General features: G+C 37.6%; 1 protein-coding gene across 1 annotated transcript in view; it reads right to left on the minus strand.

Moving 5' to 3' along the window:
- The window catches only part of TMEM135 (transmembrane protein 135), a 160,845-nt gene that overhangs the window by 118,928 nt on the left and 19,581 nt on the right, over positions 1–22,336 (minus strand). Inside the window, exon 4 of the mRNA XM_010578273.1 lies at positions 18,343–18,376. Coding sequence (XP_010576575.1) covers positions 18,343–18,376 — 34 coding nt within the window. The remainder of the gene's footprint in view (positions 1–18,342; positions 18,377–22,336) is intronic.

The raw sequence follows: 22,336 nt of genomic DNA on the forward strand, positions 1-22,336 counted from the left end.
TTGTCTTCCCACTTAAAAGTACACTGAAGAAACTGCCAAGACTCAAAAGCGCTTTAAAAAGAAGCTATCTCCTCCTTTCTTCAGTCACAAAGTCATCATCCTTTTCATCCTTACAGCCTGAAAACAGAAATACCTCTCCTGAAGTTGCAGTTCTAACTAGATAACAGAGAATAAACAGAGTTACAGGCAGAACTGCTAATGGCATTTATGGTTCTTTATAACTGTCCAGTATTTCTTTATATTTATTTTTAAAAAATTATTTCTGCCTATATTTTCTGTGCCAATTAACAGGCCAAGTGCTTTTAAACTAGTGAGGTGGGAAGGGGAAGAGATCTGCTTTGTCTGACAACAAGGAAAAGCAAAACTACAGTATCAGTGTCATGAAAGTCTTACCAATCATGTTGCTAAAAAGCTCTCCCATCTCCATCCACTGGGACAGACACTTCCATATTTGTCAGAGACAAATAACCTCAGTTGAAGAGAGTACTTTCCACTATCTGTATATGCTAACAAATGATTTAGCAAGGCAAGCTACATCCTTCCCAGGCACGCACCATCTCTGCGTAACTGGGTGCTAACAACACACGTGCACTGTATGGCCAGAGATGCCACCAAACACACTCCGAAGTCCCAGACGCCGTGTGGCATCCCTGCATTTTCTCTCACTGCTTGCCACAAGATGCCTGGTCGTTTTACATAAGGTAAAAAGAAGTAAGCATAGAGAAAATCCTGCTTATATATGATAGATCGATTGTTGCATGGACTGCTAGGACAATGAAAAACAAACACAGAGGTAACAGGCTGCACACCAAGAGGCAGTGGGAAGTGGAGCGATGCTTGGGGTGCGGTGGGTCAACCAGCTAACTGCGGGAATCGCGTGGAAGTTGAGAAACACCGCAAAAGGCTTTCCTGCTGCTGGAGTTGAACTGGCCCAAGGTACAAGTCTCACCTCCCCAGACGCAGATGTATAAAGCCTTTGAACTCACGCTCCAAAAGCAGAAGGCAAAATACCTGTATTAAACTCAAGAGCACAAAAATGGCCATACCAGAAGAGGCCCACCACCCACCTAGCTCAATTCTTTGTCTCCAACAACCAGCAGTGACAAATGCCTGAAAAATATCTTCCCTGCTATACACTTCAGCAAACTACAGGGCAGAGCTGCCAGAACAAGCTACAGGATCTTCAGATTTGATTGCCCTAATGAATTATTTTTTCCCATGATTTCTCTTGTTGCCCACAAGAAAGCTTTTGGCACCCACAACGTCCTGCGTCAATGAGCTCCTCAGTGTAGCTCTGTATGTGTGTGTACCAGTTTGTTTTGAACAGCTAACAGTTTTCTTTGGCATCCCTTCATTCTTGTACTACAAGTAAGTAGTTCATCACTATTCCCCCTCTCCATACAAACAGGATTCTACATACTTGTCTCCTACTCCTCCTTAGTCATCCGCCCCCAGGCTAAGTTTACTTAGTTTAGCTCCTCCACTTACACCCGTTCTTCAACACCTTTGCATCTTTATTTTTCCACAAGGTACTTTCTCTACTTCTATTACACTTTAAAGAGGAGCAGAACTGCAGACAGTAGTAAACCTGTCAGCACACCCATGATTTATATAGTGGCATGATAATGATTTTTCTGGTTTATCCTCTATTCCTTTCCCAATCATCCTTAATATTAAATAGAGGGGGATGAGGGAGTGGGGGTGTTTAATAGCTACAAAGTGTTGAACTGACATTTTCCTCATAATTCCAACTTCCTGTCCCTCTGCGTAACAATTCATATTCCAACACTGTGTATATAAAAAAGTATTTTTCTCCCCACATGCGTTACATTACTGCCACTTCATTAACAGAACAGTATCATGAGAGTCTTCTGCAAGTCTCCAGAACCAGCTTTCATTTTCACAATCCTAGACAAATTATAAATAGTAAAATTTTGTCTTCTCAGTTTCCTCTTTTCCAGAGCATTTATGACAAGGACAATCAGTGCTCCTCCCCATTACCTAGTATTTTGCCATAATTGTGTGATCCTCATTTTTGCAGTGCCAACCTGAAATTCTGTGGCTGAATTTAAAGAACTAAAAATTGAGTTAGTTAATGGTTCCATGAAACCTAGCAATATTAAGAAAGAAAAAAAAAAAATCAGGTTCTGTGCTTCTAAGTTCAGCATTAAGGTGTGTATACAATTTCTCTGTATTTTTTTTTTTTTAACCTGCAGAACAGGAATATTTTATCAATTCTTCAGTCAATCAATCTTGGTATTCTCTTTGTGAACAATTATTCCCCTTTTTCTGACCAATCTATTTTTCCAGTTTTCTTCCAAAGACACATCTTACAAGTCTTTAAGCTTATCAGATTACTACATAAAAGGGAAATCTATCCATATTTAAAATCCTAAATGCTGGTTTTAAATAAAAAAAAACACCCAAGTTTTTGAAAAAAAAAAAAAAAAACAACAAGTTTTTGAGATAAGCACAGAAAGTACAATACGCTTCACCCTTTTTCCTTATTCTCGCCTTCCATTTTCTTCCTCAGCCATCATGTAACACATTGGAAAATTCGTAACCTTGCCTTTCTGCGCATTTTTGCTTCTCTATCACTTACTCCATTGCTTACCAATCCAATGACAAACAGGGGGCAAGTACCAGCTTTGCTCAGTGACAATTTGTACAAATCAGTGGTACACCTTCACTATTTGTAGTCTTACCACTTCCAGCAGTATCCACAATCTCAGACCACATTTGCACGTTCTGGGAGTCACAGGTGGTTTTACCCAATAAAGCTCCTATTTAAGATTTGAACATGGACCTTGAAGATCATATGTGCTTATCGAAATATATGTCTATATAATCTCAATAGCCAGTCTAAAAATATTTCAGGAGACAAAAAAAAAATAGCACAGAGGCTGTCAGAGTTACTGTGTTTTAATGAGATAAAATGAATAATGAGAGGAAATTTATCAATCTAATAGATATTAGTGATTATTTAAAATTATTCCAAGAGCTCCCGATGGGTTTTTTGTCCTCAAAATTCAGTTTTAGCACTATTACCAAAGCTGTTAAGTATTTTTCTTCAAATCATCTGTTCAAACTACCTGTAAACTCTTGCTCCATTTGTTCCCACCCATTTTCCTTAAAAGCAAACAATATAAACAAACACTTTTTTTTGTTCATGATAATGTTGGCCCATTAAAGTCTAACACAAATACACTACGCAAACTTGTTTTCATTAACAAAAAAGATCTCTAATCAGGGAGACTTCCTGTTTTAAAAAAAAACCTCTCATTTTTCTAATCAACAGGTAAATATCAGTGAAGTAACATATTAATGAATACTCTGAATTTAAAATTACAAGTCAAAATTTAAAGCAATGTTTTGAACACTGCTGAAGATAAATAGTATGCAACCGAGTACAAAACAACAGTAACCACAGATCAGTGTAGAATTATTATGTTTGCAAATATTTATTGCAGTGCATTGAAGCCAGTGAAGTAGACTTGGCAGGTTGAAGGCAGTGAAAAGAACCATGCCTATACTACAGCCCCCCAAAAATACATGGTCCTATGGCTTAATTTAGATATGCCCACAGCATGGGACCCACATGTACAGCCGGATGATGATTTTGCACTCAAGATGACCCAAGAACTTAAAAAATAATGTTTAAAATGCAAAAATTAACATAAACTACAGTTTTTGTTTCTTAGGGTATTGCAAAACACTGACTCACTTTCTTCATTTTAGTGCCTAACAGTTTCTTTGATCTAATGATTTCAGTAAATCTCAAGTAATTCATTATCTACTCTTGCTAAAGGTCATGATCCTCACTGACAGACTGCTACGCTGTCCTTTCTTCTTAACCCAGTGGCAAAATTCCTGCAGCTGTAGTTTCCTAATACTGCTTATAACACTTATCTGTTTCCAGTTCACAGCTGTTTTGGAAAACTTTCACGGCATAGGTTGAAGGTTTTCCACACCGTGGACGTGTGTTTGAGGCTTCCTTCCAACTCCCCTTCCACATGAGAGGATGCTGGTTAACACAAATCAGTTTGACTTGAAGTTGCTGCTCAAACTACAGCTTGTAGTAACTCCATTCAGTAAAATTCCAAAAGTAATCTTTCTAGTCTGACAAACGTTCTTTGAGTCTCTACATGCACAATATGCAACCTACATTACACACAGGCTAGAATTCAGAGTGAAAAATTACAGATTATTGCCCATTAGTAAGACTTTCTTAATAAATCAGTGAGAGGCCTCACTCCAAACGTTATCAAAATAGAAATATCTCCAACCTCTGGTATATTTAGATTCATAAATTGAGTATAAGCAGGCAGTCATGCAATTCAGTAAAAATCCCATATAGATTCTCTTTTGGGGCAAGGGGGAGGAGGTGTCCAAGAGCTTTGTTATTTATGACCTTGGCAAAGTTCTCCAGCAAGGTTATTTACATCACTGAATTCCCATTACCTCTTGCTTTGCCTAAGGCCACTAACTTACTATGATTTGCAAGCATTAGCAAACAATGCCCATATTCAAGTTCAGTGTATCCATTTCAACACAAAATGGTTGATATTGTATACCAGAGTGGTGGCTCAGGACTCAAGGGGCCAGTTTGCACAGCTTAACATGCTCAGGAACCTGGTTCAGTTCCCAGCAGTCTTAATTAGGCTAAGAATAAGAGACATGGTGAACATCAAGGTTTAAATGTAAAGCAAAAGGGTTATTCAAGCAGTCATTTCTTGGACAGCAGAAAATTTCAGAGTGTTACAAGAACTGTTGTCACCAAAGACAACTGCATATTTTTATATGGGACAATGACCATAATTTGGTAAGCTCCTGCTGGTTAATAAAAGCATCTCTAAAGACAGACAGAGAGAGAAAAATAGAGACAAAGACAGTATATGCATGTGTGTGTGTGTCAGGAACCAGGGAAGGGGTTTTGTTGTTCTTAAAAAAAAATTCCTGTTCAAACACCTAAAATATTTACAATTTTCAAATATTCAAAGCAAATACAATTATTTATAAAGTAATTGTAAGCAGCTAGTGGGGTATGAGCTTACACGTACACAGAGTATATATTTCCAATCCAACTGTACAAGCATTCTTTGAAAATTTTTGCAGTCTGACAGATATTTAAAGACATTTTAATCAACACACTGATCTGCAAAAGAACACAGAAAATTACATATATGAAATGCTGCAAACAGAATTTTGCCTCAGGAATTGTACCGGCAAACTTGAATGAAAGAGACTGAAGCCACCAGTTACTTTACCCAACATTACTGACACAAATGATTTTATATAAATGAAAGCGTAACTTTTCAAGATTAAGAGATCTGCAATTGATCGTTAACATTTTAAAATATTCAAAGGTGACAACTTATTAAGCTTGATTTTGGAGGAGGGTTAAACAAATTCAGGACATTTTTAATGAAGTTATTTAAAATTCAAGGATAAGTCAATCTAACACATCTTACTGAAACCAACGCGCATATTTTTTGTAACCCAAGCTATGGTGGATATCCTTAACAAAATTCAGAAACATCGCATATGTGCCAATTCATTGACAAAACATGTTCTGTCAACACAAACCAGGTATTAAGGTCAAGAAACGTATGTTTTTAAATAGATGGCATTCAGCCCCGCTTCCCGATTCCCACTTCAGATCATTCTTCTCCCTAGAAATACTGAATGTGGAACTTCCATTTCCAGACTCATTTTAACAAAGTCTGCAAAAATCTCCTGCAATCCTCAAGACCCGAGAAGAGCAGCAGCTATTGAAGTACTCCATTGCTTCTGAGCAGACAAGAGAAAGATTACTGAACCATAAAGAAACTCCTCGAAGAACCGCACCACTCACATTACAAAAACCATTAAAGATTTGCATGGAAGTGACCATATGAGACCAACCTCAAACAATGCATCTCCTCTGAAATAACCCTATTTAACAGAATATTGTACTAAGATAGGATAACTGATGCACTGTTGAAAGTTCCATAGTGACCAACAGCCTGATTTGCTGATCATTGCTCTGTTGTGTGCAAAGGGTAGAAAAGACAGAAGAGGAGATTCAGAAAAAATCCCACTGTCACACTCATCTCTTGATTTTCCTGTAAAAAATGCTATTAAAGTCAGTTTGCCTTCTAAAGACAGAACAGTCTTAAAGACAGGACACTAATTGGAAAGTTTCACATGTGAACAGGGCTCAAACCAACATAAAAAACTGCATTAGGAAAACCAGTCAGCTTTAGACGCAGCTTAAATAAATCTTATTCTGTCTTCAACCTTCCCCACATTTGCTAGATGTAGTTTGATACCTCAGAATTACTTCCTTCTGCTTTACCAAAAATGATCATAATTCTACATTTTCTTAAATAATGTTTCCTCATTAGAGCTCAGCTTTGGGAAAGGATTTTTTTCCTTTCACTTTTCCAACACCAGTATTTTTTTTCAAGCTGACCTGTCTTCCATCCAGACTGACATTTACAAGCTGTGCTAGAAGTTCTCCTCCTCCGCTTTTCTAACCTTATTAGAGGCATAAGGAGCATATCACAGAGACAAGATTTTAAATGAACCACCTCCCCCTGAATGCCAAACCAGTGACTATTACACAATTAAAAAACTTAGTCTCAGCACTGTTTAAAAATCTGCATATCCTGTAACAGCATCATGTAAAGAACTTAAACAGCCACGTGTTAACATTTGCCAGTTTACACAAGGTTATATCCTATTATAAACATAAGTAAAAATATTCACTTATTATTTCAAAAGTCTTATTGTAAATTTTTATACATAGCCATGAGACACACTTTTTAATACAGAAAATACTTCTTCAAACTGTAGAAGTGAAACAATTATTTCAGACTGTATATGCAAAGGTATAGTTTTTGTTTTGCATCACAGAACTGTGAAAAAGTAGAAGCTAACTAATGTTTTCCAAAACAACTCACTTTTGTACAGAAAAAGCTGTTTATAATTTTTAGACCAAACTTTTTTTTTGCTCCAAAACTTTCTGTGGAACCAGTATTGAAGCACTGCAAACACATTATTGACTTTTATTTTGACAGCTTAGAGTTTTAAAAGGAGCAAAATGATTTCCGGGCCGAAATTGCTGCTCTGTTTAATTATCATTATCCTATAAATGACGTCAGGAACAATATCAGACTAGAACTGGAACTAGTATACTAGGAGTGTATATAGATAATTAAAAGCATGAAGGATTTAATTTCAACTGAAATAAACAAACTGGAGCACAGAAAATAATAACTAAATGTAATATATAATTAATCAGAAACAATGCACGCTCATTCCACCAACCAGTTCTATGGTAAGATTAACAGTGTGTAATTTAAAAAAAAAATCAAATCACAAACCAGCAGGATGAACTTACACTTTGTAAACTGTATTCTTAGAAATGTTTTCATTCTGCATATTTTGAACATGGAATTGAAGCTTTCTTATTCTATAAAATGAAATCAGTACTCACTCCAAGACTAATTTTCATAATATTTTATCAATCCCAGAAACTATAATGGAACAGCTTGACAACAACTATCATCAACACAATAACTGGAAGATTTTAAGTAGGACTGCCAAAATTTCAAAAAATAAAGATTTCAAAATTCTATACAAAAAAATTTCCCAGTTTTGTTAAAAGGCAGTAGAGACACATAGTTAAAGTGGGTATTTACAGATCTTAGCCAATGCACTCAGTTAGCAGTTCTGCTGATCCACTGACCTCTGTATCTTTGACTATGCACAAACGCCTTTGCCCATTTCCTTTGTGCTCCAACAAGAGCAAGCCGATTAAATTTTGTGTGTTTCTGGTAAATCTGCTATCTGACAATACGTCATTACAACTGTTCCCCCAAACATCAAAAGTTGCAGACAACTCAGCTCAAGAACACCTTTCCTTCATTCTTTATGCCTCAGCTCGCCGTCTGATGAAGTAGATACGTTAATAGCCCACTGCCTCAAATATTGTCTTGTTATGCACCACTCCCACAGACAGCAGGACATCCACTCTGATTTTGAAGCTTCAGCGGAGGACTTCAGGGTTTGGGGCGAGGGAAGGAGTGATAAGCCTACAGCAGCATTTTACCCACCTCGCTGAACACCCAGGGCATTTCCCTCCCGCCAGCAGCACCTGGACCCTGAGCGTTGTTCAGAAGCAGAGGTAAAGATGCAAATGGCAAATATTGCTGCAAATGGAAAAAATCCCTCCCTTCCAAAGAAGCTTCCATTTCTACACCTACATTATCACATAAAGAGAAAGCATTACTTTCGCTTAAGGTCCACCTCAACTTCTTCAGCCCTTGGACTGCATTTTCCCCCCACTTCTCCCAGACCAGAGCCATTTCCCCTTCTTCCCAAACCTCACAAACTCAGAAGCACGAGAGGGCAGCAGAAACTGCCAGGTAACAGGGACTGCTGCTGAGAAAGAGGGATAATACCTGCGTTTCTTGAAGGTTTGAGGAGGAAAATGACTGCCTGACAATTAAAAGATCTGAGAGAAGGGACGATGACTCCTAAGATTGTTGTGAAGTAGGAAGAAGACTCTTGCTCTCACAAGCTTCCCCCAGAAGACCTCTGAAACCTTTTCCTTCCACCAGGAAAACCCTCAGCTTTCTTGAAACACTACTGGGTTTTCACCTGCTAGGAAGCCTTGAATTCTCTCTTGACCCATCTTTTTCATCTAGCAAATCACTGCCCACAGCAACTCCCGTAATCCAAAATGCTATGTGCACTAAAGATGGGTGTCTTCAGAAGCTGAAGTTAAGCATTACTTTCATCTCAATTACTAACTACCAAAGGGCTAACTATAAAAGTCAACTAGCTTTCTTTAGTACTTAGTATATTTCTGATATGAAATTCTGCATAAGCTATAAGCTTTAGCTGAGAGGTAAGCCTCAAAACTGATTTGCAATATTGACATTTTGCTAATTCTAGAAAGTCAAATGGGTAGTTATTCACTGTAAAAGATCACGTTAAAGGACCATATAGACAAGTGTTACACCGAGCTTCTAACGAGATACACTGGCAAGTTCAAAAATGCGAAGCAGCTTTGCATAGAAAACAAGAGACAAAGTATTAAATGTTTTCTCTGACTCTTGCCAAATGTCCTGCTCTGAAGTGATGGATAAGGTTTCCTGAGGCTAAGATGCCAAAGCCAATTAGCCATGTCAGTCCACAAGAACGCCAGCTGCCAGGAGCTAACTTTATTACTGTATTACTTAAAAGTGAAGACATCAGCAATGTTTAAGTTCACATGACTCCTAATTTTAAAACCTGCCTTTTAAAGATTTAGGGTGGGGGTAGTGACAATGACCTTAAGTTTCAACCTTTTAAAATCATCATTGAATGCCATGAATTATCCATAATTTGATTATGTAAAGTATTCTGTTAATCAAATTAGTCTACATTATGCTCGATTCAAAAGAAACTAAGACTTCAGCTTATTCCCCTCCTCATATGAGTTTTATGTAATGTTTATATTTAAAAGTAGCAATTTATTTCAATATTGCCTGTTTCAGTCGCCAAACTGCCTATCCCACAGAACATGATATGCATAAAGTATACAGCTTGCCCATTTATGGCATCTAATTCTGAATTCCAAAATAAAATTTTTGGAAAGTGTCTTGAGCATTTGTCAACTAGAATAAAACATGTCCAAGTCTTTGATTACTTAAAAACATCTGCATTTAATTTCTAAGCAAGGAGTTTGGAAACATTGATCATACAATAAACTTCCCTGCACAGTCACCACAATAAACTCAATGATTCCATGAAATGGTAAAACTTTTCTTCTGCTTAAGTACCTGTGGAAGAGATCTGAACATTACTGTCAGGCATTAAAAAGCACCCATTTCTTTTGAGTAACTTCCATACTCCTCCAAACTACTCAGAAAAAATGTGCACCTTTTCAAGTAGACTACCTTAACTTTATTAACATCTTAATAGAAACCATTTTGGCTTTTTACTACTACTACATTTACACTTCCTTTACTTTACCACTCCGGTATACAACTGGTACATGGTATTAACAGCATCTCGTCTCAAACTGTTCTGTACCCTGGGGATGCTGAGAGAATGAGACAAAAGCAGAAGTACGACAAGGTTAAGAACAGTTACAAGTCTTCTGAGAAGAGGAAACAAGCTTTCTTTTCCATATTCTAATCCAAAACAGGGTTTAGTTAGTTTTAATTATTTCTAAGCTGGAGGTTTTTAATTATTTCTGCAAACACATGCATATACATACCTAGGTATTACAGCAAATAAGAAGCATTAGAAGAGCTTAACATTAATAAAAGCTAGTTCTCAATTATCAATTCTACCTGTCAGAGTGCAAACCAAAGGATAGAGACCTGAATGAGTAACAAGTATATCCTAGTTATGCATATCTTTGAATCTGTAAGCCTTCATTTCATTATGATTTTTTCCTTCGAGATGTTCCTAAAAGACAAGTTCCTATTTTGAGGCTTTATTTTGCAAAATAATCTAAGTGCCATTAGCACCTGAGAATGTTGTATTTCATTACCTTTTAATTATAGAGTATTAAAGATTGCCTATTGAAATTATATTAAAAAAAAGCCAAACCACATTTCTCACTTAAGCACACTTTCTTCAAGTCTAGAGTAATGTGTGATTAGCTTTCTTCTTTGAGAGTTCCTCTTTAAAACCTAAAGGATAAAAATCCATCAATCTTGGTTCTTCTTCCTGAGTTTGGTAAACCAGATAACATTCAAGTCCTCTGTCACTGTCAAAAAGTGCATTGGTGATGCCTGTCTGTCCATGCTGTGACCACAAGCCACACCACAAGTATCATTCTGAGAACAAGGGGCAGACTCTGCCTGTTTTTAAACTGTGAGACAGAGTAAATGATGTGAAGACCGTAGAACAAATGTCAGATGAGCTCCATCTGAGTATGCCTTCTATGAAATGGAAAAGATGTGAGCTCTTTGTTTTCTACCTCATTTTTCCACTAAGATCCAGGCAGTAAAGAAGCAAAAGCTACAGAAGAGGCTCTCCTCCTAAATCCAGATGACAAAATAGCAGAAAAATACCATTCCGCAACAAAAGGCAGGACCTAATCAAGGAACATCGCATGACCTGATAGAAGCGGAAGCAAACAACCCTTCACAAAATCCCAGGCTACAATGTGGGCCAAAATAGTAGCAAAAATGCCACCATTATAAACGGGGATTCAGGACTCTCAGCTGAGCTTCAGACGTGAGATGTGTTAAGGAAGAAGCATATATTAGAACTGTAGCCTCAGGGAAAACACTAGTGAGTTCATATCGATGTCTAAATTGATACCAGAGAAGACTTGTTGCTTGTTAACACTACAATTAAAGGCTTAACTTGTAACAGAAGTTCAAAAATTATCAAACTTCAGCCAGCAGCAAGCCAGCACCTGAGGCAGTTAGTCGAGGCAACAGCAGAAAATTTGCCATAAGCAAGTACTTGAAACTTCTTTCTAGACAGTACTAAATTCTGTCCTTTTTGCTCCTGCCTTACCCAGGCAGCAATGACAGATGCTTCCCTAGGGAGATTGGTATACTGCTTCAGAACACTGTCCCAACACTGGGCTTCGTCCTCCACGAGGCAGGAATTACTTTACGATCCTGAGTTCCAGCTCAATGTGGTTTTCAATGAGGAAAACCCAAGAGCTTCCCTGTGAGCTTTCAAAGAGGAATATTTTTCCTCTAAGTTAACCAGGAGGTCAAAAGCAGAGTATCATAGAATCATTTAGGTTGCAAAAGATCCTTAAAATCATCAAGTCCAACCATAAACCTAACACTGCCAAGTCCACCACTAAACCATGTCCCTAAGCGCAACATCTACACGTCTTTTATCCAGAGATGGTGACTCAACCACTTCCCTGGGCAGCCTGTTCCAGTGCTTGACAACCCTTTTGGTGAAGAAATTTTTCCTAATATCCAATCTAAACAAAATATCAAAGTACTTGTGCTGTTCTAACAATAACTTATAAAACCGAGAAAATAAGACGACTTACTATTCTAACAACAAAGCTAGCCTGGTACTTAAGGTTTTTTGCCTGCAAGAAGAAACTAAGGAATGGTTTTACTTCAGCTGACACACTATTGACTCAAAAGGTGACAACACAAGGAATGAAAGGGGAAGCTACCCTGGACACCATTAGAGAATAAATATACACAGTCCCTGCCAGCTGTAACAAAAGCTGCTGTCACCCCAGAAGAGGGGCGCAGGTAACAGTGACAAAGCAAGGAAGGGATGGTGGCAGGAGGAGAGCTAGCATCCTGGAAGAGAAGTGTCTCAAGCATTTACCTGATGCACTTTCAGTTATGGAGATTACTTCTGAAATGTTAGAAACCTAAAAAAAAATTCCAGGTATTCCTATCTCAGCTAATATGCTAAAAGAATAGCTAAGCTCTCCCATCCCAGCAGTCCTTGTATAACGTTAATGCTAAATATTACATGAAAGCACAGAACAAAACTTGAATTATCTAAAAAGAAAAGGGAGGAGTGGTCAAATCCACTTTATTAGAACCCAGCACTTCTAAAATTTTAAAATATGTATTGGGTAAAAGTAAATCCATCCGTGCTTCTTCGTTCTGGATTGCCTCCATCTTTTTACTGAAACGGAATTGTTCCCAATGGAGAAGAAAAGGAGCCGGTTGGTGCCTTGTTTATAAAATGTTTTCTGTTTAAACTTACTAAACTGACATTTTTTGTGTATTACAATAAATAAACTGTGTAACCAAATATAATGGTTTGCCAAAACAAATGGGACGTGTTAAATACCTATTATTTCACAGAATTATGAATGAAGAATGACAATCATGAACTTTTTCTATCTTAAAGGATATTTCTGAATTGCTAAACAATGTTTTATAGCATATAACAGCACTAAGTGGTAATTTCCCAGAGTTGCAAGTTATGCAAATGACAAACATGATTTTACAGTCAAACAGGAAATTACTCAAAAACCAAACAAAAAAAACCCACCACCTTTAGCCTGTATTATTCATAGTATCCTCCTGCATTCAATTGCAACTGGCACAAGGTATTTCTTGAAACATCCGTAACAACTCAGACACATTGACCATTTTGTACAGAAAGCATTTGATAAGCTGGTGAGAAAAATCACTGAGGAATGCTCAATGTCAGAGCACTTCTTGTGTGCAAGTACCTTCCTTTACAATATTCCCAGTTTGCCTTTAGCAAGAACTTAAAACTGCAGGATCAGCAAAAGCACAGCTTAAAAGTGGATTTCTGTTGTTGCTTTTTCTCTTGCCATAGCAAGTCTCACTCCTTTCTTTCATCTCCACAAAGCATGAAACAGTAACAACAAATTTAGTGTATATGGAAAGTGATATTGGAGGGCCCTTGGCCTCAAACAATTGAACCATGTTTTATAATGTGCCCTATCTCTGTCAAGATTGGTATCTACTTTGCTGCCTGCATGTGCCATATATCTTAAATTAGGCTAATGGCTTTGATTTTTTAAAAATATTGCAAAGCATGAAGATTTAGTATATTTTGAATCACTATGACTTCCACCCTGTAAAAAAACGACACAAATATCTGGAGTTAGAGCTGATTGAAGAGCACTGGATACTCATTTTTCCTTTAGAACTGAGGGATTTCTTTTTAAGTCTGTGCTTCAGCATTTTTGCATGCTCCTAGACTGAGTATTTCAAGCTTTAAGAGCACAACTCCCATGCAGCCTTCACACTGACTGGTTGGAGTAAACAAAGATACAGCCAAAATGAACCCATATTTAGTCTATTTATGCAACTGAAAAACAATTCAACTGTGAAACTGCTTGAACTATTTTAAAACTGCAAGAAACTTTGCGCTCAGCTGTATCACTTGTTCGCTATCATATACAGAAGCAGAGCATCACCCACTGGAATGCCTTTGATCAACTTGTTCGGTTCAGTATTTGTTTAATGTGAGCAGTATTTCTTGGTAGCTTTAACCACTTCTTAATTGGACTTGAAAAACAAATGAAAAAAGTATTTCTGAAATAGCAGTCACAGGGAAGGAGTTGGTATGTCTGAAAGGAACAGCAAGGAGGTAAGCAGGCTCTCAGCTTCAGCAGCAGGCTGTTAAAGCGAACATGGTCACAGCAGCTCTCTGAGGTTTTCCCAAAAATGTCACAAGCTTGGCTGTACAAAATTTTGAAGTTCTTCCCTTATTTTGCACTCTTTTTACACTTTTGACTGTCCTCTCAGCATTTCTCTTCATTATCACCAGTCTTTAATGTATGATCACTGCGTTGCACTGCATCTGGGAAGATGTACCCTTCCTCCCATACATGAGGACCCATGTACAATACTTCATAAATGGCAGATGCACTGACGACCTAACATCAGCAGAGCGATAAATAAAACACGAGATCTTCATATTTCTGTATAAACTTTATCCAGATGCAATTGCTGACAACAATTTCTCCAACTCCCATATCCAGGACTTCAATAATACCCTCTCTCTCTCTGCCTCTCTTTCTGGGCTCTTGCTAAATTTCCCTTCATATTAACTGCCACAAAATTCATCCTTTCCTTTCCCGGCAAACCTATCACAACATCATCTGTTCTTTGCTTTAGCTAGAATAGACTCTACATTTTCTCATCTTTCTTCCACTCATTACACCTACAACACTCCCACAAACCAATTCCCATTACATCAGCCCAGCTCCAGTACCTTCATGTCTCTTGCCATAATAAATTCTCATTTCTCATCTTTAGATTGTACATCTCTGTCTCCTTTTCTTCCTACCTTTTTTGTCTTATTTTTCAAATTTATACCTTTCCACTCCCTAATGCTCTCTCTATGGCTGGGCCAGATTCCTACACCTCTTCCTCCCATCACACTCAAGAACCAGTCCTCAATGGCATCACTCCACCTTTTGCATCCAGCAGTCTTATCTTATACTTGAGCTTTACATCATTTAACCGATGACCATTAACATTTCCAATTTTGTAAGTACAACACCATACGTTAGAAGCCATAGTTCAAAATGAAGAAAGCCTTTGATATAGTGATGCATAGTTTGAATTTCAAACACTGCACGTGAAGAAACTTCCATTTTTTTCTGATAAAGGAAAAAAAACCCGCATTTTGTAGTTCAGCATATGCTAGGATAACTGCCTCTTTAGTGTAGCAGTTCAATGACAACATAGCAGTTTTCCTAAATTTTTGTTTCTCAAAAGTTTTACGTCAAATTCACCCTAATCCAGGTTAGTCTCTTCCTATCTTGCATATTGAAAGCAGCCATTGTTTGTTTTGTTTACAACACAAAAAAAAAATTCCTAATCCAAAGACATGGTTTCTTCAACTTAAAAGCAACAACTCAACTGTTGAGCTGTTCACAATGAAGAATGCCATTAACTGTTTTGAAACATAAGAGCTATACATCTTACTCGTGGGCAGTCATTAGTATCATCTACTTTTCCAGATAAAAATAACTGAAGAGATTACATTTCACTTTCCACCTTTTGTTGGAATCTTGGGGTTCCTTTTGATCTCAAATTATCCGTGAAGGATCATCTTATATGTTCACTACCAATGCATCTCTTACGATTCTAGAAATTTCTTGACTTTAACATGTGCAATCCAAAATAGAACTTGAAAGGCTCCATGCTTCTGTGTGGTCCACAGCACTGACTACTGCTACTCTGCTCCGGGGCATTACAGAAACATCAGGTCTCAGACTGTAACTAGTTAAAAATCTCCAAACCCATGTGTTCAACAATGTTAGGGCTCAGGCATATTAATTTACTTCTAAAGACTGACCTCCAGTGAGAAGCTCAGAAGTTGATTTTAGACTCTGAATATCAAAATTAAAACTACAGATCCTTCACTCCCATACTTATTTCTAGTTCTTATAAAAAAAAAAAATCCAAGCCATGAAGCGCATTGCTATATAGTTTCAGTTCAGCAGAAAGCTAGTCTAAGCAAGCAATTTTATTCAATTTTTCCATAGAACATATATAACCTAAACAGCTTATTTTTAATATGTCATTTTATTGTGTAAGCAGCAAGGAAATGCAACTGGGAAGTTCAGGGTCACATAAATCTATAATCACTGATTTATTTAAAATTAGCCAGGACACTTATTCATCTGTTTCTAGTAGCTCCAGCTTAGAAATCAATAAAAATATCACCTTTAGAATAAGAGTCCTTAGACCCACTGCCTTTCACTCACTGAAATGAGAAACAGCAGCCATGCATAAAGACTTTAACCCACCCTACCCCTTTTCACTAAGTAAACTCATCTCTGAGGACAAACTGTCACGCATTGCCGACAGGACAATAATAGTAAAATTTTCTGATCTAAAAGCCCTAATAAGGTTATAAAAATTCACTGCAGCAACAGTCATGATAATTGCTTATTATAACCAATAAACCTAATTACAATTACCTCCTCTTCGTCTAACCGGGCAAAGGTACACATGAAGAATCACACAAAAAGCCTCAATTATTATTGCTCAGGCTGCAAAACATAGTTCAGCAAAATGTGAAACAAAGGAATACTTTTAGTTCAATTAATATCTTAATAGGTCCTGACACTAGTTTTACAGAACGCAAGAAACGCAGTGTAATTTTACAATCTAGCTGCCATCACTAATGATTAAAATTTGCCAGCTTTCAGAATGGGGCATGCTGCAATCCAAAGATGACAGAAATAAATGTTTTCAAGGCTTCTAAGTGAAACTTATCAAAGCATATAAAGTTCTAAACCAAAGTCAAGCAACACAAATAGGGAAACATCTACCGTGATTACACAGCTTGCTAACAAGATAAGTATGTCATGACCAAAGGCAGTTTATGAAGCAAACCCTGGTAGCCCCGAGTTCACCAAAGATTTGTGACCAAAATAAACTATTATGCTGAAGAGAATATCCACTGCCTCGAATGGCGTCAATAAAATGTAACTGTATCAGTTAACTTTTCCCTTAACACCGTCCAACATCATGTGAACTGTGTGGCATCGCAGCTTAAGAGCCATGAACATGATGACAGCTTTCTCAGAACTCGGATACTCAGAGGTATTGCTATTTAAGCACACCTATTTCACCCTTCTCTTGAAAAGTCCATCCCAAATGAATGATGACATGCCCAACTAATTATCACCATTTTTATAACCTATGTTTCCTGAACATGGAGTTTCTATGCATTCAAGGAAATGAATTCAATGAATTCAAGGAAAACTTCAAACCTTTCAAGGTTAACATATCCTTGTAGGAATCCAACTTTGTTCCCACATGTTATTGAGGGTCTGAACATCTAATTAATTAAATTTCAAGAAAAGGATTTTTCATCTTTCTACAAGTTAGGAATAAAGCTTTACAAAGAAAAGGAATCCTAAAGGACTCAAGTCAAGCAACTATAAAAATTAAAGTGGTCCTTGACAATAACAAAATTAATGGCAAGAATTAATTTCTTCTCTTCTGAAGTCTGTAAGCTCCACTCACAAGTGAGTCTGTAATGACAGGCAGTCTATGAATACAGAATAACTTGTTAAACACTAGAATTTGAAAGAGAAGTCTGTAATGGGTTTGGCAAATGCATACTGAGAGTTTCCAGGATATTTACCTGCTAGCGAACATATGATGTCACCTCCCTCCCAAAATCTTCAGAGTTACAAGAGTCACAATCAATGACTTTACAAGGATGGAAGAGAAGGTATCAATTTTATCACCCTAGTCTGTACTGCAATACACTGTCTTTGTCTCATCACTTTTACTCACGAATCTTTTCATCATCGTCATCAGAGAGTTCTACACTTGCATGACTCTACTGAGACCCCAGCAAATTCTTACAGGAATCTGAAAAACATCTTTTAGGTTGTTTCCATTTTCTGTAGTTTCCCTGACTCTTTACACAACTCAAACTTTATAAAAACCTCAGATAATTCTTTTGGCATAATAAAATCAGTTCTAAAGGAGTATGATCATGTAACATGTTTGCATGTGCAATATTTGATATCAGTTTGAGAAATAATTAATTACAAAACTAAAGTATATGGTGTTGGATTATTCATCTGCAAAATAATGAACATTAAAAGTACCAGATGCCATTCTACTATGGAGGAGATCTATAAAACTACTCATTTTCCTGGGGCTATGATACAAGAAGTTTTCAGCATAGCACAATGAAATACTTTTCAGCCTCTGCTTTACAGCTACTTCCAGAAGACCTTTAGTCACAATTTGCTCTTAAGATAATTTTATTTACCTAATAACACATAATTCTTAAAGAAAAGAAAAATCCTGGAAGCTTTAAAAAGGCAATGAAATAAGATACATTCCCAATGGCACTTACATATTTTTATTCTTGAAATAGAGGACTACTTACTTGATTGGCCATGTAAATTGTGAGGAGACCTCTCCTATAAACAGAAATGATAAAATCAGTGAATGAATTAAACATTTTTTGCACACTGAAGAAAAACACTTTAAGCATTGAGGATCTTTTATTAAAGAGAGTTCAAAAAACAGATTATTGATGCAGGATGAATCATTACCACCCTATAGAAAAATAAGTATGAAACCAAAAATAGCATCTTGATAGCATGGTATCCAAAGCAGTGAGGAATTATATGAACCAAGTTATATATAGCAACTCGCTACTGCATGAGTCCTGAAGCCTTCATGAAGGGGTAAGGCACCTTGAATTACACAGCACTTGTCACAAAATAAAAGCCTACTACCCATGAGCTGGTAACGTAAGCATACAAACCATGGCCTAAGCCTAAGTTAAATCGTGAATTTACAGAAAAATGCTTGTGTGTAAGCTTCTGTTTTGTGATCAGTGCTATGGAACTTAAGGCACCTTAGCCCTTCTGCTTACATTATCATGAAAAGTGTTTTCTATTGGGACTGATGATGCAGAAAACTTGGCTTAAACCAGCATGCCCTGCCTTTTCTCATTGAGAGTCACAATGCCAACAATGCCCTGGCACAGCTGCCACCATTTTCTCTTCTAACCTTTACCTAATTTTTTTTTTCTCCCCCCCCCTTCTATTTTCAGATCTGTCCCTATGTCTCAGTCCATAGCTCACTCTGCTATTTACATAGGAAAAGTATAAACACGAGCTCACGCTCTCACACATTTGCTGATGCTACTGCAGCACAAAACCAAAACTGAACTCTTGACTATGCAGATGTAAGCTGCTCCAGTAACAGACTGTATTAGATGTCACTGTAGGGTCCAGATGAAAAAAACATAGTTATTTTATGTACATCATTCACAAGTCACCATCGGCTTGATAAGTGGAAAACCTTATCACTGCGTAATAGCTTTGCCCTCATTCCTTCCTCCTCTTCTGCAAAGATTAGCTTAGAGACTATAGCCAAAGGTTGGAAAAACCAGTTTCAGCACTTCTTACTGCAATGCTGTTCTTAACTTCTTGATTTTACTGTCAGCCTTGTAGTATTTGGGATTTTTCTTATTGTCCCCACTGCTGTTATACAAAAAATTTGAAAATAACATAGAAGGCACCACATGTTCAACCATTAAAGTTTCTCAATATGGAACTGAGATTATAACCTGATCTCACCTTTGTCTTCACATCATCCAGGATTTTTTTTTATACTGCTACTACATGTATAACAGAAGGTCCAACCCAGGCTTGTATGTTACAATTTGTCATGAGACTTTTAAGTTTTCGAGCATTCATAGAGCGCTTAAGAGAAGGGTATGTTAACTGAACATATCTTGCTATGACATCAGTAGAAGCAGCAAGCAAAACAAAATCACAGGTAGTGGGAAATGGAGAAATTCCTATTGCAGAGTTCCCAGGCTTCAACCATCTGAAAAAAAGTTTATTCAGTATTTTCTGACCCCATGTTTAGGTGTTTATAACTTCGCCAAGTTACACATCTAGATCAAGGTTTTTCACAGCTGATGTCTAAGGTACAGGGATATACTCCACTTAAAAGCTTTAATGTTTTCACATCACATTGAATTTGTGGGAAGCAATGATGCACCATCCTGAGTTCCGCAAGTTGGTCTCTATTCACAGGGAAGATTCAAATTTGGCTTAAGTTCAAGACTTTAACTAGCAAAATCAGTTTGGGTTTTGTTTGGTGGTTTTTTTCTAAAGCAGAGCTATGAATCTGCTCTTCTGTATACCTTTTCCACCTAGTACCACTCTGTGCCAGCTATTAGAAACAAGACTCTAGCATGGAAACCTAAGAAAAAAAAGCCTGAATCGAAAGATTTGGTGAGGTTGAGGCACACAAGAAACAAAAAGACAACAGACAGGGAATAGGGTCTGTAAACATTAAAGCAAGGAGACCTCTACAACTTGTAAGAGAGCATCAAAAGAATGCATGATGTTTCTGACCAGAAAGGGGTAAAAATTTACTTCATGGAAGAGATAAATTCAACTCTGAAGCTGATCCATAAACAATCACCTAGTCTTTCAGCCAATTAGCTCAGATGATAAAATAATATTGGTGTCCTGACCCTCCTGATTACCAAACTGGTAGCCAATACAGTTCTGTGTGCTGTAGATTTTATTTTAATTCATTCTTGTAGGGAAAAAACCTGGATATTTCATGTTTCTTGCTTTTTTTTTTTTTTAACCCCTTTAGTAGTATTAAAAGTTTAGGATAAATATCCAAACACTCAGCTGTTTGGAAACACAGAATTAAATTTACCCATGACAGCTAACTTGGTAATTCAATGTACTTCAAGTATTCTGGAAAACATCAGAACTTCAATAATGTCCTGCAGTAACAGATTTACCTGCAAGAAGTTACCACCAGCTGCTGAGCGACAGATGCAGCTTTAAGAGTATAGCGTGAGCACAAAACAGCATGACTATTGTATGTGCACATAATTTACTTGGTGGATTCTCTCCTTCAGTCTCCATCTCACGCAGGCAGGGATGACATGCAGGCAGGGCCTTTTAGCCTCCCACTGAATTTTTTTAATTTTTTTAAGTACTAAAAACCTAAGAATTTCATCTAACAAAGTTTTAGCTTCTATTGTGGTCCCTTTTGGCTAAGTGTAAAATGCAACTCGCCAACCACAAAGACAAAGAAAGGAAAAGGGGCTACAGAAGAGGAAGGAAAGAAATGAGAAGCTGCAGTGCAGCTCCAGTGAGACTGATGTGAGAAGTAGGTGGTCAGGAGGAGGGAAAACATGCAGACAACAAATGTGAGCAAGGAAGTAACTTCCGGAGCTGAAAATACAGAAAGTTGCTAGATGACATCATCTGAAAGTGCCTGTGGCAAACCCATCTCTGCTGCTGTACGAGGCCCTGACTAACTCCAAGTAGAAAGTTTTCTTCCTCCAAATTAATTTTGTGTCTGTTTTAAAAATAAATAGCCCCATGTTTCTAGGAAGGAAAAAAAAAAAAAAAAAAAAAGACTCTTCCTGGCCCTGTGCAAACGTGATCCAGCAAGCCTAACCCAACCCTGAACTCAACTGTTAAAAAGTGGGTGGAAGTTCAGAAAATGTTGCGCTATTTTGTAGCAATGACAGCTGATGGAAAACAGGACAGAAAGAAGGAGGTAGGCCAAGTAAAAGGGTCACTGGTACAATCCAAGGACTGTATTAAAACTGCAGCTGGTAAATAAGACAAGAACATAATTGGGAAATCGTATTACAAGAGCAGGAAATAATTAAACAAGAAAAATAATTAGTCAGCCATGTTTAACCACCTGCTTTGGGGAGGTTTAAATATACTAATAAACAGCTAACTTTTCACCCCCAAATTCCATGAACATTAATCTCAGGAGCACCAACATCAGCAGGTAGTTACACCAGTGATGCTCCAGCAAGGTCACTACGGGAAAGCCCAAGCAGATGCACACAAATCCATACTGCCCCTTCCTCCTCCATCGTCTCCATCTCATGCCATTTTCTTCCAGAGGCTGCTCTCACCAACATCTTCATTTTGGCTTCCTGCTGCCTCCCTCTCGCCTCTTCAACTGATAGTATCTCCCATAGCCTACTTTGTTTCTGACGACTTATGTGATCTTTAATTTGGGAAGGAAAAATGCAAGCTAAGGGCAAAATTCATGAGCAGCAAACCAAGGCTGAACTAGGACAGGGATGTAAGTCAGCATCCAAGAGAGCTGCATCTGTGGGACAAGAAATGGGATGGCACATCCTGGTCCATCCTGCCAGTCTGCTGTGTTAAATTAAAGAATCAAAGAAAAACTTTTCTGAAAAAGTCTTAACAAGACTGGTATCTTTTACCTGAAAAGGAAGATTGCATGAAAGCCATCACATTTTTTAATTACCCTTTAATTCAAGTACCAAAGAGCAGTAGCATTTAGCATACTTTTCATTTTGTTTCTCCTTCCCCCCCCCCCCCCCCCCCCCCCTACCCCCT

This window comes from Haliaeetus leucocephalus, unplaced genomic scaffold (genome assembly GCF_000737465.1).
Source record: "Haliaeetus leucocephalus isolate CR32 unplaced genomic scaffold, Haliaeetus_leucocephalus-4.0 Scaffold616, whole genome shotgun sequence".
NCBI classification, from domain to species: Eukaryota; Metazoa; Chordata; class Aves; order Accipitriformes; family Accipitridae; genus Haliaeetus; species Haliaeetus leucocephalus.